Source organism: Pieris rapae, chromosome 8, assembly GCF_905147795.1.
Source record: "Pieris rapae chromosome 8, ilPieRapa1.1, whole genome shotgun sequence".
NCBI lineage: Eukaryota > Metazoa > Arthropoda > Insecta > Lepidoptera > Pieridae > Pieris > Pieris rapae.
This window is the reverse complement of record NC_059516.1, coordinates 9,860,137-9,878,168: the sequence shown is the minus strand read 5'-3', so window position 1 is coordinate 9,878,168 and position 18,032 is coordinate 9,860,137. Positions and strand designations below refer to the sequence as shown.

The 18,032-nt window shown below is 39.9% G+C and overlaps 2 protein-coding genes across 2 annotated transcripts; one reads left to right on the top strand and one right to left on the bottom strand.

Annotated features, from left to right (window-relative positions):
- The first annotated feature begins 39 nt into the window (after positions 1–39).
- On the top strand, positions 40–4,976 carry LOC111003129. Its single transcript, XM_022273496.2, has 9 exons — positions 40–582; positions 1,373–1,462; positions 1,531–1,653; positions 1,996–2,359; positions 2,429–2,564; positions 2,639–2,688; positions 2,879–3,173; positions 3,273–3,331; positions 3,805–4,976. The coding sequence occupies exons 1-9, from the start codon at positions 551–553 to the stop codon at positions 3,868–3,870; spliced, it is 1,215 nt and encodes a 404-aa protein (XP_022129188.2). The 5' UTR covers positions 40–550; the 3' UTR covers positions 3,871–4,976.
- A 487-nt stretch (positions 4,977–5,463) lies between these two features.
- Positions 5,464–18,021, bottom strand: LOC110999506 (unconventional myosin-Ia). Its single transcript, XM_045629213.1, has 14 exons — positions 17,798–18,021; positions 16,565–16,725; positions 14,261–14,376; positions 14,034–14,104; positions 13,512–13,693; positions 13,193–13,256; positions 13,093–13,106; positions 12,501–13,005; positions 11,886–12,417; positions 11,047–11,755; positions 10,816–10,863; positions 9,757–10,470; positions 9,409–9,539; positions 5,464–8,879 (listed from the first exon to the last, which is right to left on the bottom strand). The coding sequence occupies exons 2-14, from the start codon at positions 16,670–16,672 to the stop codon at positions 8,765–8,767; spliced, it is 3,309 nt and encodes a 1,102-aa protein (XP_045485169.1). The 5' UTR covers positions 16,673–16,725; positions 17,798–18,021; the 3' UTR covers positions 5,464–8,764.
- Between the last annotated feature and the right edge of the window lie 11 nt (positions 18,022–18,032).

Below are 18,032 nucleotides of genomic sequence, written 5' to 3'. Positions count from 1 at the left end.
CTGTCAGCTTTATAATGACTTTGTTCCACTACTGTCAGCGACGAAGTAAATTTTCTTCTCTTATCAAAATGAAGCAGGCACGGGGTTGTCTTCGGTATATGCAATTTAAATGTTATTCTGTGATAACATTTGTAGTTTGGATAACTTACATTTCCAGCAAAGCTATGCTCGCCAATACAGCCCATCAGGCCAACAGCGAGATTTCAATAAAAAATTGTATACCAAATATATTTTTGGTGTACGGGAGCCATAATATTGTTAAGGGTAAGATTCAGAGTAGAGACTGCGGTGAGTTGTAGCTGAATCTGAGGGTTAGACGCTTCATTCTCCAAGTAGGTACTAGTATAATATAGGATCTTGGAATATTACTTTTAAAGATATTCTTTCTTAATAAAACCTTCTAGCCGAACATGACATGATGTGTACTACGAAGTACCTAAACTTTATTTGACTGTCATCTCAAATATTTGAAAATTAAATTGAAATAACTCCTTTATCCGGAATCAAAAAAAATTGTTTCCAGTGTTGTCCAAATTAAAAATATTGTAAAATGGTAGTTAAACCAATACAAATTAAGAAATCGTAAGTATCTTAATAGTTTCACAAATAAAAAAACAGATTCCGTTACAATTGTTTGAGAAATACAACCGGAAAAGAACTTTACTTTAGGTCAGGGTTTAGGGATGCACAATTGCCATCATCTTATACGATCTGTTTGCCCTGAGTATGAATACAGTTAAAAAATGTGTTATCCTAAAATTCCATTTTTATTTAAATGTGATACAGCTGGCAATCAGTAAGGAGGTCTACTTTAGGGTTTGCAAGGTGATAGACGACGCATGCGTAGAATAAGTGTAAAACGAAGCGTGAGGCCTGAATAATCGTAATCTAGAAGCTCCAGCTAGCAGCATCTAGAATAGAGTAAGTGTGGTGGTGACGTTGTGTTCTGCTAAATAAAAGATAATAATTAAAGTTGCTTTATACTCTTCCTTGATTTTCCGGAAGTGTTGCACTTATAACTGAGAATCAATACATTATGACGTGCGTTTGTTTTGGTCAGATTCGCTTTCTACGCAGTTGGTGTACTACACACTTACCTACATGCAACAGTCCGTGCAACTATGGACCTCCAGGGTGATCGAGATTTTCATAACAGTGTTGTGGTTGAACCAAGAAAATTCTTGTTGTGAATAAAACGAAAACTAAAATCATCGTGTTAAAAATAATATAGATTCTTAGACATTAAAATACACCTGTATGATTGACAAACATCTTGATCATAATTGACATCTTCAAAATATGTTAAGCGTGTAAAGCATAAGTATATAAAGCTTAACATAAGTTATGTAAAGCTTATTCTCTGTGTCAACAGTCGTGAACAGCGGGCGGGATCCGCAAGTGCCTGCAAAGAAGTGATCATTGTGCCTTCCGCCCTTGGCGATGCGCAGCTTACTCCAGATCAGTAAGTAGTCTGACTCATAAAAAAATCTGTAAATGATATAGATAACACAGAGATTTTTTCGTGCTTAGATCTGCAACTGATGCTGCAGCCGTAGATGTGATTGACTTGGGCGCTCCGCGGCGTCGGCGCACTATCGCGAGTCGATCACCGCGTTCTCCTACCACTGTACCCTATACTCCCAACCCAAGGCTGTAAGTCATATCCTTTTTCGGCAATCGTAGTTACCTACGTTGCCCTTCTTTTGGAAGTTTGCGATCCATCAGCTTGAGCTAGATAAAACGCAATCTCTTATACTTATAGCTATCAAACCAAATACAATTTAGTAACCTAGTGTCGGTACTTTTATTATAATTGATTATAGTTTGTGTTATTAATTGTTGATATTGATAATGTATGTGTCATGTATGCTGTATGCAGTTTCTATGTATTATTTTATTTTCTCTCTTTGCGTTTAAGAACTGTGTATAGAATGTGCAAATCAATATTATATTATTATTGCTGGGTAAAAAAAACTTGAAACTTATTGCACACAGATACCCAGGTCCACGCAAAAATTCAGAACGCCAGGCGAGACGAGCGAGGCGTAAGCGGGTATTCCGGCGGCCAGTGCCGAATTCACGCCTGTACCGGCCGGGTCCGCCCCGCCCTGTGCCACCTCCGGCTAATCCCCGCACCGCTTGGCCACGACCGGCCTCACCGCCGCGTCCCCCTCACGCGCTCGACACGGCGTCACGGGCCGCGTTGCGCGTGCTTAGCGCGCGCCTCGCGTCGCCCGACCGCCCCAATAGTCGTCTAGTGGTAACGCTGCCCGCTCGCGGTATGGACGCAGTAACGCGTCATTCGGCTAGCCCCGAGTGCTCGGAGGGAAGCACAGCACCGAGCGAGTTTTTAGCGGAGGTAGGTTAGAGTATTTTTTTACGTAGATCGCGCGTTTTAGACTAACACCTGTGCTGTCAACATTTACAGTTCCTGTCGGCGATAATGCGAAGGCAATACGCTGAAGCGCTCAAATATTGCCGTCTTATACTGCAGTATGAGCCTCATAACGCGACCGCCCGTGGTTTCTTTCCGCTGCTACAACATAAGGTGGATGCACACCGAGGTGGGTCTAAGTGGTGGTGGGGAGCTTTTCTACCTCCGTTTTGCATACGGTTTTAATCTGGATTTTTGTTGCAGGAGATACGAGTTCAAGCGAAGAAGCCATCTCTCCACAGCATTTCAAAAATGTACGTTACTATCCAATATAAATACAATAGGTAATTGATGTTATATTTTTTGTTTGGTCTTTGTAATTTTTTTAGTTAAAACTTTTACTATCTGAGCTTTAATTTAACTTTGATTCATTAGAAAAGCTTAGTCCTAAACACTGTTAAGAAGGTTTAATTCAGGGTTTCCCAGGACAACATTTGTTCGCAGGCTGGGGACTCGGGGGGTAGCGGACAGGGCGGGGAGAGTGGGGAAAGTGGACCAGCCGGAGAAAGTGCAGAAAGCGAGGAAGGAGAAGAGTGGGAGAGATCTGGCGCATCGTGGTCATCTCTGGAACTGGACTCGTCACGACGCACTGATCGCTCCAGTGAAAGTGCACCCAACCTCACAGAAAGCAGCTCTGCTTCACGTGACGATAACGGCAATGACTACACCTCTACGCCCGTGCTAGATAATGCGCGCGCGCACTCACCACCGACGCCGCCCCCACCTCTATATGGCCAAGGTAGAATCACGTACAATAGTGAGGTTTCCTTAAACGTGACTTAATAGGTACCTTTCTTAACCAAAAAGGTTTGATAATAATTTTATTTTTTTGTAACAGGTGACATTGAAAACGAAAACGCAATCGGCGAGCCTGAGGGGGCGGCGTGCACGCTTAAGGTAACTCAATAAATCTATTAGCGAATGCTGTTATATCGCACGAGTATGACAAAATTTTTAATAGTCATGATGTAATCTTATAATTAAAAAAAAAAAGAACTACAACCTTTTTAGTTCTGGGACACAGATTACTGTATTTATTTCATGATCATTTGTCAATCTAATCAACGTCTTGAGCTTTAAATACGCCGTCGACTTTTTGGGTGTCGAGCCGATTACCCCACGTTGTTTTCCTTCATCGTACATATGATATCAGATAATTTCATTTGGAAGGGGCGCGAACGACCTCAGAAATGAGAGACGCACGCTACAGCTACTAGGCCCCATCATTAAGTTTATTTTAACACATTGCCATTTTTGGTAGACAGATTTATATTGACTACAAGATTGATACGAAATTCGTAGCACGAAGTCTATACAAAATTACGTTAATATCCTTCAGACAGATTAAAACTCTATGATTTCTTATGCAGGCTGCTTCAAGCGGTGCCAGCTCTCTCAGGCGGCTGCGCGCACACTTCACCTGCTCCATCAAGTGAGACTACCCCACAATCTCCCACCACCCCTCATCTCACATGCCCCACTGACTGCCTCCTCTTACAATTTTCTCTACTCTTTGTTTTACGTTTGAAAATATTTAAAGCTTATAGACTTAACAATACGCACAGGGTTCAAAATACTGCATATGATTTATTTTCTATGAAACTGCAATTAAGTAACCTTTAGTAACAAAATTGTATGGTATCCAACCGATTGTTCGCGTACCCAGTCTCCCGGAGTAAAGGCACAAATACCAAATCTTAAATATGGATATATCCAAGATACACAATTCAATTGCAATACGAAACTAAATACAAAGTAAATACTTATGATCTCTTTCGTTCTATATAATTTTGTTGAAACTTGATTTATCGATCAACTTAGTACCTCCGAGTGTGTATTTTGGGTTATTTCGTCCTATGCTAAAATGTGAAGCTGTCCTCTTACCTATCAAAACTTGATAGAAAACTATTGTTGTATAAGTAGATGTACTACTAACATTGGATATATTTTATAGAGAAATTTATAACAATGATATCGTATGGACCTAACTAGTGGCCTAAGGCTACAAATCATGTTATTGTAGACATATCTGTGTGTGTGGAGCAAACGCTCACGTTTGGGACAAGCGGTGTGTATCACGAATTCCTACGCCAATATCAAATTAAATATCTACTCTTTCGTCTCTATTGTTTACGCTGTTATTGAAAGAGACGCAATGAGACTCATTTGTTTTAATCTTAAATTTCGAATACATTGCTCGTTCGCTATTGTTACAAATTTGCCATATCAAATTTCTCATGGAGGATATCCGGGCGCCACTTGTTCCGGGTGAGCAGAGTGAAATAAGACTGAACGAATCGACGACTGTAGTCCTTACTTTCTGTCCCTATGATACTCTTTCTTACTAAACAAGGTTAATCTGCCTCATGACGACAGAACTACGTTTATGAATGAATATATGTGGTATCGACTGTTTCTATCTAGTAGTAATCAAATCGTCTGTTAAGCCGATTGCTAAATGATTTGTTATGTGGAATTGATCTAAGTGTACATTTTAATTGTTTGTAACAAATTATTACCTTAATAAAATTATATGTGTGTAGTGTTTGTTTTATTTCTAGACGAAATTATCCCAAGTGTATTAATGGTGTTTAGTAGGATACATTAGGTGTAAGGTCCGATTATAAAACGTGGATTTTTTATGATATTTTAATAAACTTTTTTAACTAGATAATGTGTTATAATAAAACGTTCCTTTTTTCTGTTGTTAGTGTCGCTTTTCTACAAACTTTTATAAAAAAGTTCCAAATAAGCTATTTATTACTTATTGGTAGGATAAACAGTGTTTTTGCGTTTCACGACTGTCAGAAACCCGAAGTATGTTATTCGGAACTTTTATCTTTCGAATAATTTATGTGTTGCATAGCTATTTGTTACTTTATCCATACATTGTGAAACAGGCCCTTAATCTTGTATTACATGTTTCTTATAATATACCAATGAATAAAATGGCGGTCCATGGTGTATCTGAAAACTCCGTTTTACAATAAGATGGATACAGGTTAAACAAAAATGAAAGTCAGTATAAAAACATTGTTAAATTTTATTAAAAAACAATAAAACATTTTATTGATAATTTAACATGTCCTCAAGGCCGCCTCACTTGCACACCATACAATGCTGGACCATTTTGAAAACATTTCCATCTCAATAGAAACTATAGTAACCACTTACTAGGTACGGGATTCTAGGTAAGGAAAAATTTAACTCCGAGGGAAAATTACAAATATAGTGCTTTAGTTAATAAATCTTAAATATATCTCGAGTCTAAGCTGTGTAAAGAAACCCCAAAAATTTGGTAGGGTCAAATAAGGCATCGTTTCTCAACCATTATGTCGCGACCCAAGAAAAAAAGCCAGAAGTAAAACAGTCAGACCTCGTGAATATAAAATTAGAATTAAGTTTTATAATACTACACTATAATTATTCATTCCTTTAATAAACGAATCTTTTGTACAAATATATTGTATTTATTATTTTTCAACAGATTGCGATACCCTTTTAAAACAAATTAGACTCCTCCAAGGGTCGCGACTACTGGAGAAACGATGTCATAAGGGATTACCTTCGCTTAGTTTCTTACGATCCTACCAGTGATGGTAAAGATTGACACATTTGTAAAGGTTTTCAAATGTTCTCTGACATCAGTGAAGAAACTAAGCAAGGAGTTTACAGTGTCATGTCTCTCTGCTCGGCGGCGATCTGTTGTCTATTACGATATCACGTGACATTTCTGTCATATAAATGTATATCAGCCACCGAGTCAGATAAACTCCGGCCCCAATTGAAAAATCTGAAGAAAACATCTAGTCTCTCTGAGTTTATAACATTTGGCACCTCAACAATTTATTCATTAAACTCGCAACATTATATTATTTAAAGCCTATTAATTCCAAGATGCCCTGCCCTTATCATAAGAGTTACTTTGGCAATTAATACTATTAAATCGGTTATTACACTATTTCGGTGACCTTAATATTTCATATTCAAACAAGAATTTAATTTACACCGGTAGAGGGCGCGAAAGAGACCTAAAATATATTTAGACAAAACCATAATAGTTTAAAATTTTACTAATTATTTGCTAAGTAGTAAAGAGCTTTAATAGCAACAAGGAGAGAGACCTATGATTTTGTACAACTCTTAAGAGTGGGATGAAAATGGTAATAAAATACGAATTAACAATGGAAAACTCGGGCAAGAATTATACGTTTAAAAGGCGTCTTGCCAAATCTTGTGTAATCTCTGTCACTATCTGTGACCAACTGTATAGACTAAAGACCAACAGGTTTAAATTTTGAGCCATGTCATTCCCGCTAATTTGCATTTAGGAGACTTCCGTCATTACACTTCAGGAATTTATATTTTTACTGATTCTTTACGCATAGTTATTACAGAATGTAGGATGCATGGTATAAAATATGGGTTTATTGATATAAATATATCGATATCGATAGAGCTGATGCTCTTAGATATCCTGTGATGCTACCATGGCCTGGCATGGTCATAGAATATAACAGTTTTAGATTATTATATAGAATTTTCATCAGAGCCGAACCTTATGGAAATACATATCCAGCTACTCCTCTAAACGCACCCTCGCCCGTTGGCACATAATCCCTAGTGCAGTTCAATTACGTCCATAGGACATAAGTTTATATAATAATCATTCAAATCATCTAAAAATGAGAAAAATTACTGTTGACTTGATATATTTTTAATATACGTATATATATTATATTTCTTTAAAACTTTGTGTATATTTGGCACGCTGAATAAAAAAGGAATGTCAGAATTCATTTCAAAGAAACAGATAGAGGGATATAGTCTGGTCCCACACAATATCCAAACATTCATTTTTTATAACTATTACAAATCGGGATGGGCTTTTAATGGAGAAGTTTTATGGTCAAGTTTTTACTCGTGGCATTCAAATACAGACTATGACAGTTCAAATATGGGTCTATTGTTTATGACGACGTCATATGTTCATTTTTCACAGACTAGTGAAGGGAAATAAGTCATCCTTTCCGCCGCCACCTGTGTGATTTGATCAAGAACAAGAAGCCTTGTTACCAGGCCATAAAATATTAAAAAAAAAACACCGCGCATCATTCTGGGCGCGAACTCCTATTTCCTTTTTAAAAATACTTTTTTATAATTGTTATAATTAATTAAAACTTCTCCATTATTGGCACGTTTATCCTTCTGTATAATCTGTATAATCGACACTAGTGCATATAACTGGGACAGCCGACACACTCACTACACAGCTACCAACAGTCAGCGCAATGTGGCGACATGCATTTACACGATTCTGATATGCGACCAAAAGATCTCCTAGCCACAACCACACCGCACTGATATATTTACACAATATTAAAATTTAATTACATAACTCTCATAACTAACGTTTACACAGGCGCAGGCACTGTTCGAACTTATGGCGTATTAGGCCGTTCTGGGAAAATATAATCGCAACGCATCTTAAATCGAATAGAACACTTCAATGGCAAAACGGACCACACACGGACGAAGACGAACACATATGGCCGAGTCTTTTTATACGATTACAAAATAAATGTATTTTTAAAATTGACTCGTCTGTCTAGCGGTGACTTGCGCAAAAGTCGCAATATAAGTAGGATAAGATTTTATAAAATTTAACAGTATGCAAAAACTAGTTTTGATACATGTTTACGACAATGTTATATATATATAATATTCTCGTAGCTGTGTTCATAACTAAACACCTTCCTTCCGCGTAAGCGATTCTTAGGTTTGTGTTAAAAATACCCCTAAGTGGTAAGAGCTAATCTCAAAAAAAAAATTAAAATACATAATATGTAGTTTGCCGGTAATAAACAATGTAAATGACAATTATAAACACCACTGCATCTATCTGCCTATAGAAACCGATTAAATAAAAAACACGTTCATTTCGCATGTGCTTAATTCGAAAACTTATGATATCTATTAAATGCAAAATTTAACACAAACTTGACTTGCCTATACGCCAGTACAACTTTTGAACATCGCGGCGAAATATGGCGAAGATTTTAAATTATCCTGTCACATTTGTACTCTATTATTCCGACTAAAGGACTTGTGTCCCTGTTACAAATTATCTAATAAAAGATCATAAAAAAAACAAATAGTTATGTCAATTTGACACAGTCTGTATCTAACCACAGATAGTACACCAAACAAAAAAAAAAGATTTTATTTAAATTATATTTCGTAGAGAAAAGAGACGGCCATACTAAAAGTAACTTTGTCTATCGAAACCGCGTGTGGAATTTACAGTTATATTGTCGTGTCTTACCCCGGTCACAGCAGGACATCAAGACGGCTTCCGCGCCGGACTAAGCGAGCCCCAGAGGGGGCACTGCCCGTCGCATGAAATGCTATTGTCACTAACTGCTGACCGAAGTTTGCTTCAAATCTGAAAAGAATATTATTATCAATTTTTTTTTTATATTATAATTATCGCATTGTTGCACTTATATATTAAAGTGCTGTTAAAAACAGTGAGTAAAAAGTAGTAATTTCCTTCAGTAGAGAATGTAAGTTGTGTTATTAGACAAAACGACACGACTACATTACGATAAAAATTCTTTTTAGTAAATTAGGTTAGACTTAAATTATATTTCCCAGTAGATAGTCTGATCTAAAGTTAGTAATTCTTTTTATGGAAAAGGGATACTCTTCTTTAATAAAATCCCAGCGGCACTTTTATTAAACCTTTTAATAATCTTAAGAAATGAATAATTATCTAGTAGATAAAAGGGCCTGGGACTACTGCTAGACAGGCACAAAAAACTAGATTATCGTGGTAATAGTAGCTGGAACAGTATAAAAAGAAGAGATATATAAGAAGAGAAAGATGCAGGTGTAATATTTAATTTAAAATAACATTATACGCAAGTCCATTGTTACTATCACATAAAAATGATAACTAATGTATGACTTACTCGGAAGCAATATTAACGTGCGGCGGCGCGCCCACGGCGTTCTGCACGACCAGGAACAGCTTCGTGGCCAGTTCCAGCACGTGGCATGTGCGTAACACTACGTCGCCGCGTCGCCGCCATCCGCCTTCACTCTACACATTATGGTCATTTTATTTATATATATACTCTAGGAATAAAACGAAATTCAATAAAAAAATATATATAACTAAACTTACCATTTGACAATCAATCAATAATTTGAACTATATGGTTTTTTATTTCACATATAATAATATCGAATGTAAAACAATTCTATAATTTTAAAAATTCAAAGACTTAAAAGGTATCGATTTTTTACAGACTACTAACCCCAAAAAGGCACCCGGGGGCATCCAACGCGTCCCTAGAGGAGCACTGCGAGAGATCCTCGTCAGAGTCATCGGGGGCGGCAGGGGCTCGCACGTGCACCGCCAGTACATCATCCGCATGCGGCGAAAGCGACAAGCGGTACACCTGCTGCGCTGGAACCCGTCGCTTCACTCGCAGCGATCGCGGTTCCAACAGCAGAAGCGCCGCAGTCGACACCACCGCGAGGACACGTCCGGCGCCGCCCCCCCTCGCCACCCGCACCGCCGCATCCGCGAACACCACGTAGCGGTCGGCCGCGCCCGCGCCCGCCCCGCGTCGCCACGCCCCGGACGCGCGGAGACGCACATAATCCCCCACAAAAGGGTGCGCCACGCTCACCGCGTACGACGCTTTGCGATCCTTGAAGAGCACGCTCGCCGTCACCTTCTCCCGCATGCGGTTCCTTGCGGTCTGGTCGAATGCCGTGCGGTACAATTGACAGCGCCAGCGGTGATGTAAGCGTCGGAGAAGGGAATCGGTCCGGGCGAGTAGGCGGGGGGCGGGGGGTGGAGGCCACGCGGTGCAGACGGGCGAACGATGCCGCGCCGGCAATCGCGCCCACAGCCCGCGGAGGTAACGCCGACGGGCGCTAGAACACCACGCACGCCAGACTACCAGTCCCGCCGCTGCTCGTGCTGCTGCCGGACTTGGTGCTGCTGGGGCACCCGGTCGCCACTGTGCACATAATTTTCATATGAACCTATATACGACTCCAATTAATTACACTATTAAGTTTGTTATTAATACTTTCAGGAGGTAACTATATAAATGTTATTGATTTTTTGTGCGTATATTAAATATTAAAACTCATTACCATTCATTTAAGTAGGAAAACCATATCATCATATCATATCATTTCCATTTACTCATTTATTTAAGTAGGAATTGACCGATCTTAAATCACAGATTACAACCTGACAAATTAAGAGGATCAAATGTTGAATTGTATGTTAATCCAACATATACTAAACAGAAGAAAATAAAGAATAATCACATTGCAGTTAAATATTGAATACTCACATAGGAAGGCTGTAGCGCTATTGTCTCTTCTACTGACTCTTGTCGAGCCTGAAAGGGTATTTACGGAACGTAAACGAAAATCTGAGTACTTAACATAAATACATTTTAAATATTTTTATTGAATGATTGTTTTACTTTGTGGTCTGTTTTTTCTGAATTTTTTTTGTAATATTTTCTATGTATCTTATATTTGTTGGTCTGTGTGTAGTGTGCATTATAAACGTATCTAACCTTATGTGCGCGCCAGGCCGAGGCGATTGTGCGCTGAGCGGTATGGCGGCGTCGCGCTCGATGTTCCCGCCACGCCCTCTGGGCCGCGGTCACCAGACGATCCACGCGCGCCGCTCGCAACGCCTCCAACTCCCACACCGTGCGCGGACTACGCACGAACACTCGAGTACGTCCAAACGCAAATTCGCCACTCGGAATGGGCAGCGTACGCAGCAGAGACCGCGCCGCGCGCACCGCTTCCTCTCCCGCAGTCGCCGCCGCGTTGGCGAGCGTCGAACGACGCCACCGCAGGATCCCATACCGCGCCACCACGCCGCGTGCGCATAGCGACTCGCACCAGCCCGCCCGTCGAAGGGCAGCCATCTCCACGATGCCCTGAGTTCGGATCTGGTGACGCAACAGGGGCGCGTCGAAGCGGTGCGGCCGGAGCGCGGTGTCGGCGCGTAGACATCTCACTAGACGCGGCGCCGGCGGCAGTCTTCGCAGAAGAGCGGCGATGAGCGCACGTTGGCGGCACGCGAGCGCCCCGGCTCGGCGCGGAGACCCGGCGGCTGCGTGGGTTGGTGGCGGCGGCGCGGCGAAAAGGGCGGCCAACAAGGGTTCACGAGCTGCGGCCAGGACGGTGGCACAACGGCGACAGACCGAGTCACGGTTTTTGCTAACGATGCCGCGCGCGCTGTACACCACCACGCCACCGAAATGCGTGATCCTGTTATGAGTTAATAACTAGATAAAGAAAATTGCTGGACAGAAAATCTAAGGCTACAAGCTTTCTTTCAAAACATAAAATCATGGGATATGCAATGTAAAAGGCTATATCAATAAAGAAGAATTCTTACTGAAATCTATCGGGCGGCAACGGCAAGACGCGTGGATGCCGACGCCGCTGCAGACGCTGTATGAAATGGGAATCGGGAGCCGCGCGGAGGGTGGCATCGCGCAATGCGGCAAGCACGCAGTCCGGTCCCGCGTCCAGCGCATCCGCGGCCGCCTCGTGATCGGTAAGAGGCAGCGGCGTCCATGCGAGTCCCTCGCGCGCATACTCCTCTTGCTGCCGGCGCAACGCCAGTGTACAGACGGCCGCATGCACGCGTTCCGCCGCGTAGTTGATGAGCAACCGCTCCAACGAGTTGTGCGCCAGCGACTCCAGCCCGTACACGTCCAGAATGCCCAGTGAGCGACGACCGCCGGCCGCTCCTCGTAACGCCGCGTTAACGCCGCGCACCAACCAGTTGAAAAGGCGCGAATACAGCGCGCAAAGCACACGATCCCTCCGTAGCGCCGCCCACTCTCCCCATTCCCCCCACTCGCTCCACGCCTCGGATTCGCCCCCCACTGAACTCTCTTCCTCCTCCACTGAACACTCGTCTTCTGTACCATGAAAAGTGATAAATTAGATAATTTTTACTGTGGTCTATCAAGTGGACTGTACAATATGGTTGATAAATAATTACCGTGTGAGGCCTCAGCGGTTGGGGCGGCAGGCGGAGGCACCGATGCGTCCGGCGCCGCACCCAAAGCGAGAGCTAAGGTGTCCGGATCGACTCCGACCAGCGCACACGCGTCCCGCAACTCGAGTTCATGATGAGCACGTGCTCCAATCGAGCCGTCTATGTGATGAAGGGGTTCGAACCGGACGTTTCCCAGTTTGAGGATGAAGGCCAGAATTCGTAGAACCGCCCCGCATTCCGCCGCGCTCAGTCCGAGGGTTTTCATGGCGGCTTTGGTGAAGGCGAAGTGGTCTCGATCTGCGTGGGGGTCGGCGGGGCCCGGGGGCGGACGGAGGGGCGGGGACGCTTCATCCGAGCCCGCGGGGGGCGCCCGACCCCGCAGTACCCGGTACGCCTCCCATGAACGCTGCAGCTTAAGCCGCTTGAGCAATTGAGCGTCTGCACCGGCTAGCAACTGATATAGCACGTGGAAATTTCGTTCTCCGTCTAATACGAAGCAAACGCGTTCCTAAAAAGCCCAATTCACAAAATTACTCCAAGACCATAATAAAACATTACCATATCAATAATAATTAATAAGTTCATAATTGTATACCTTTTCCAAGAGGTCTGCTTGAAACAACCCAGAAATTTAAGAAATAAATAATAGTATTGATAATATAATGTGTTTAAATACCAGAAGACAAAATACTCACAGTGTGTCAGGTGTCCACCGATCGGTTCTCCTTTGAAGTCCAACTCTATATCCAACAGCTTTCCCTGTATTTAAGAATGACTGTCAAATTATTGTTATTGACAGTTGACATTTCTTTGCAATCCTCAATTAACAAATTGTGGACTGCAAGAAAATTAGTTAGACCATTGTGAATAAACGTTAGAAAATATTTATGCTTCGATGGCCATCATATACCATCAGTTGGACGTTTTTCGAGGTATCGGCCTCACCAAAAGTAAAATTGGGACAGTTCAGAGATTTTTGATAATACCCAGTAATGTTTCGATGCTCATACTAACAAATCTACTGGCATTATGGTTCCTTGCAGTAGCGGCGTTCCCAAAGGCTTCGAGAAGTGTTCCGGCCGCGACCAGCGTGGCAGCCGCTCCGCCACCCGCTGCGCCGCCCGCGCTTCCACCTGCTACTACCGCACATTGGAGGCAAACACGCGCGGCCTCTGTTTTGCCAGCGCCGCTCTCACCTTTGTTAACAAGATTTGTTTTTTAGTATGGCATAGTTGACATCAATCTAGCGGCGCGTGTCAGTCTTCTGTGGCTGACATACTATTACAAAAAACGAAACAGAGGCAAAATCCAGCCCAAGCTTTAAACTGGTTTTTAGACGCCACAGTGAATAAATAAAATTACGTTAAAAATTCTATTATATATTCTAATATTGTAGGGTACATGTACACATAATTGAATTCCGCGAATTCTTTCTACAGAACGCTGGCAAAAACGTAGTTTGGCTTTGGTTTGAAGAAGTATTGACATAGATAGCAAGAAAAATAGCGAAAAAAAATAAAAGCTAAATTAACTGACCGGTAATAACTATGCACTGACTCTCGTTTCTGTCGCGTACCCATCTATAGGCCGTTGCAGTTATCGCATACCTGTGAATATTTATTAATGCATATCTATGACGGATCTATCTATTTGTATATCTTGCTTAATGAGGATTAGTATGATTGTTTAGTTATTATACTATCCCAAATGGAAGTAGCACCCTCATATAAATTTGTGTATTTTCTTTAAATAAAAGTACTCACAGATGCGGTGGCAGCAAATATGGCGGTCGCGCTAAATAGGTCCGGACCAGATCAGCCGAGTAGAGTGGCAGAGGTCGGCATGGGTTCACCGAAATAAGGGCGTTGCCTACGTATGTCTGCAATTATTGTTTATTCATTAATCATTAAATAATTGCCTCTTACCGTCATGGTCTTACCTTAAGTACCAAGTAGTAATAACATTTATAAGTAACGCGATTTCCATCCCCCATATGACGCGGTATATACCCCCCCCCATCCCAAATTTACGCGTAAATTCCTCAAGTTTTATTTCTATAGTGTGAAATTTATAATTATTTTATGAATGATTATAAACATTGGCGGAGAGTAGATTGCCAGTTCTTCTCTTACGTTCTACGCCCTTGATTTGAGAACTGACAAACAATGTAAAAGTATAAATTCCTGTTTTTGACGTTCATAAGTGTACATTGTTTTACTTATATTAATAATAATTTTGAATTCGAATCCGAACAATAAAAGTAGTGCGTACGCAAGTGATTCGATTGTGTTGTTATAAAATTAAAATAACGGTTCTGGTTCCTAGTTTTAGGATTAAAAAAAAACGCTTTAACGAGAATACTCCGATAACGCGGTCGGGGTATGCCGCGTTATATTGGTATTACAGTAGGTACATGTAAAATCAGGTAACATAAATCATTATGGAGGCAGCCGTAATGACTTAAGTTACCTTACCGCCTTTTCACAAGCGATCTCAAACGAAATTACAATGTGTAAACTGCAAATAGCGCATAAATAAATTAAAATTACAATTCGACTTAGGGTCCTTCAAGAACAGAGCGCACCAATTCTTAAAAGGCAGGCGACGCACTCGCGAGCCCTCTGGCATTGAGTGTCCATGGGCGGCGATATCACTTAACATCAGGTGAGCCTCCTGCCCGTTTGCCCTCTGTTCTATAAAAAAAAACATACAAATAACGATGTAATATTATACAATTACTAAACTAGGAACTGAAGAACTAACAGCTAATTTTAAGGTTTACCACTTTGTGGAACCAGTTGTCACCTGAAGTATTTCCGAACCAATTTGACTTCAAAAACAGAGTGTACCAATTCTTAAAAGGCACTTGCGAGCCCTGACATTGAGTGTTCATGGGCGGCGGTATCACTTAACATCAGGTGAGCCTTTTGCGCGTTTCTTAAAAACAATAAAATCAAATAAAAATACATGAATTATAAAAGTAACCATTGAACAGATACGTAGAGGATATGGTTAAGAGACGAATCTAAATCTAAAATCGAATGATATCGTCGTATTCCATAACTAATTAGATTATGTTAATAAAATTAAATACATTTTAGTTTATCATTGTGTGTTTTTCGTTTGGTTAATACTATAAACTAACGAGGCAGAACTGCCTCTGCTACTCGTGTTTGCACGCTTCAGTAACCAACTTATCAAAACTCGCTTCAGCAATTTTAATGCGAGGGCGTAATAAACAAGTCTAATGCGCAATTTGCACGATATTATAAAAACATTACAGTCAAATTTTCGTAATCATAGTAATTTAAAGACATTTCAGTACAAATAAGAATTGTCAGCATGTTCTAACTGTTAAAGATATATACTCTATAAACTAGGTACATCCAAACATTCATAAATAATTCAGATTGATTATTACAAATGAAGCATTTTAATAAGAAAAAGAGGGGTGATTTTACACGCGCCTGGCAATTTCATTAAACTTATAAAGAGCGTATAAATTCTTAAAAGGCCGGCAACGCACTCGCGAGCCCCCTAGCATCGAGGGTGTCCATGGGCGGCGGTATCACTCAACATCAGGTGAGCCTCCTGCCCGTTAGCCCCCTGTTTTATAAAAAAAAATCTTTCGTTAAACAAAAAATATATCGTTGTCTATATTTTGCACGTAGACGAAATTTAATGCAGTCACAAATGTAAAAAAACTTGTACTTCAGTCAACGACATTGTGATTTTCCAATTGTAATTTCGAGTTAAACATAGCCACAATACCGAAACCGCATTAAACCCCGCTTGAGTACTTAACGTTAGAAACGCAAAAAGCATTCAGAAAAAAATAATAAAAATTGTTTGTGTCTTTCGTGTAATGGCGGATTTGTGTATAATTTTAAATTCATTGAAGAGTTTCTATATAACCAACACTAACTTATGAACTAATTAGCCATTATATAACTAGTTGGTAGTTAGTAGAACAAAGTCAGTTTTCAAACAAACATTGCAATCAAAACGAAATAGTGTTAATGCTGAATTTCATGACGCGATATTAGTTATGTTTAAATATGTCTTACATAAATGATATCTCGTTTATATCGGACATGTAAGTTGTGCAGAAAGGAGTCTTCAGTTAGGGGCGCGAGCAGCACAGCGTCTGCAAGCCCGACTTCATCCTCCGCCATCGCCTTTCGCCTTGCCTCACCTACCCCCACCTGGCTTCTGATCACACATGCCTCTGCAATTATTCATTTATTTATAACCGTTACATTGTTAGACATTCATTGCCTTAAACTACATGGTTGCCTTAGCACACTTAAACAGGCTAAATAACCATGTGAATAAACCCAACTTCTCGATGCAACAGGAATAAGACACCTAAATAAAAACAAACCTTTCGAGTTAAAAAATCTGTAGTAAATATAAGTGCAAGTGCAGTATCAGACACACAAACATAATGTCAAAACACTAAGGCTGTTTATGAACATAGATACATAATTATTGTATGTAAAACCAATTTGAAACAGTTTTTCTTCTCCTGTATGTATATTATACACATACTCAAGCATAGCTTTTGAGGAGTTATAAAAACTAGTAAATATGTAACCCCTTGTTTATAGTGATTAAGTATTGTTCACTGTTATGTGTGATTAAAAATTTAAATAAGGATATGTGTAATGTTTTTTTTTTCAAAACATTGTATACAAAACATATTCTTAAAATTAATTGATCTGTTATATATAGAAACACAAAACACAGTTTAACACAATAATACCACAAAAGTTAACATACACTTAATGTAAATTTTACATAAACAGATATAATATAAGTCAAGAAATATCAACATTATTTTCTTTTAATATATATTCATAGATTTCATTATAACTATGGGTTTCATGATCTAATGTTCTATTTGAGTGTTCACTTTTTAAATATTATTATAATTAAATTTTAAGCTTAAAAAATAATTTGTGATACAATAAAACACAAAACATGCCAATTACATTATTTTGTTATTTGGATTAATGATCACATTATTTTTTAAGTAATACTATAGCATAAATGGTATTTTATGGATCTATATATTATGATATACATTTTTAACTTGAAAATAATTTAAGAATATATTCTTCTTCAAATTTTGATTATCTAGTCAGATGGAGAATTTTTAGAGAACCCCAGATTTTTTCTTTATACTACTATCAATGTGTAGTTTTGGTTTGTTACATTGATTATGTAACACCTAATACTGTTAAAATCAACTAAACAATTTCTCACGTTTTTAAATAAATACGGGTCGATTTACTTACCCCTTCATGGTGAGACTTTTCTTATCAGAAATCGGTTATTAAAATCAACACCATTCAAAGAAAACTAAATAATACCAGGTATTGTAAAATAATCAATAATGAAATAGTATCACATGAAACAGTAGCAAAATAAGAATTATTTATTAATTGATTTACAAATTACAAAATCTATGTAGGTTATAGGTACTTATTATGACATTTCAGTTTTCCCAATTCTGAATTTACAACTCGCAGC

Bases quoted from the DNA above. Each gene is read 5' to 3' on its own strand.
- LOC111003129 (XM_022273496.2), top strand. From the start codon at position 551: ATGGTAGTTAAACCAATACAAATTAAGAAATC. The intron at 1,463-1,530 runs GTAAGTAGTCTG...TTTCGTGCTTAG, and splicing joins GCGCAGCTTACTCCAGATCA to ATCTGCAACTGATGCTGCAG. The intron at 2,360-2,428 runs GTAGGTTAGAGT...CAACATTTACAG, and splicing joins CGAGCGAGTTTTTAGCGGAG to TTCCTGTCGGCGATAATGCG.
- LOC110999506 (XM_045629213.1), bottom strand. From the start codon at position 16,672: ATGGCGGAGGATGAAGTCGGGCTTGCAGACGCTGTGCTGCTCGCGCCC. The intron at 14,105-14,260 runs GTGAGTACTTTT...AAATATTCACAG, and splicing joins TATTTGCTGCCACCGCATCT to GTATGCGATAACTGCAACGG. The intron at 10,471-10,815 runs GTGAGTATTCAA...TTATGTGCACAG, and splicing joins TAGCGCTACAGCCTTCCTAT to TGGCGACCGGGTGCCCCAGC.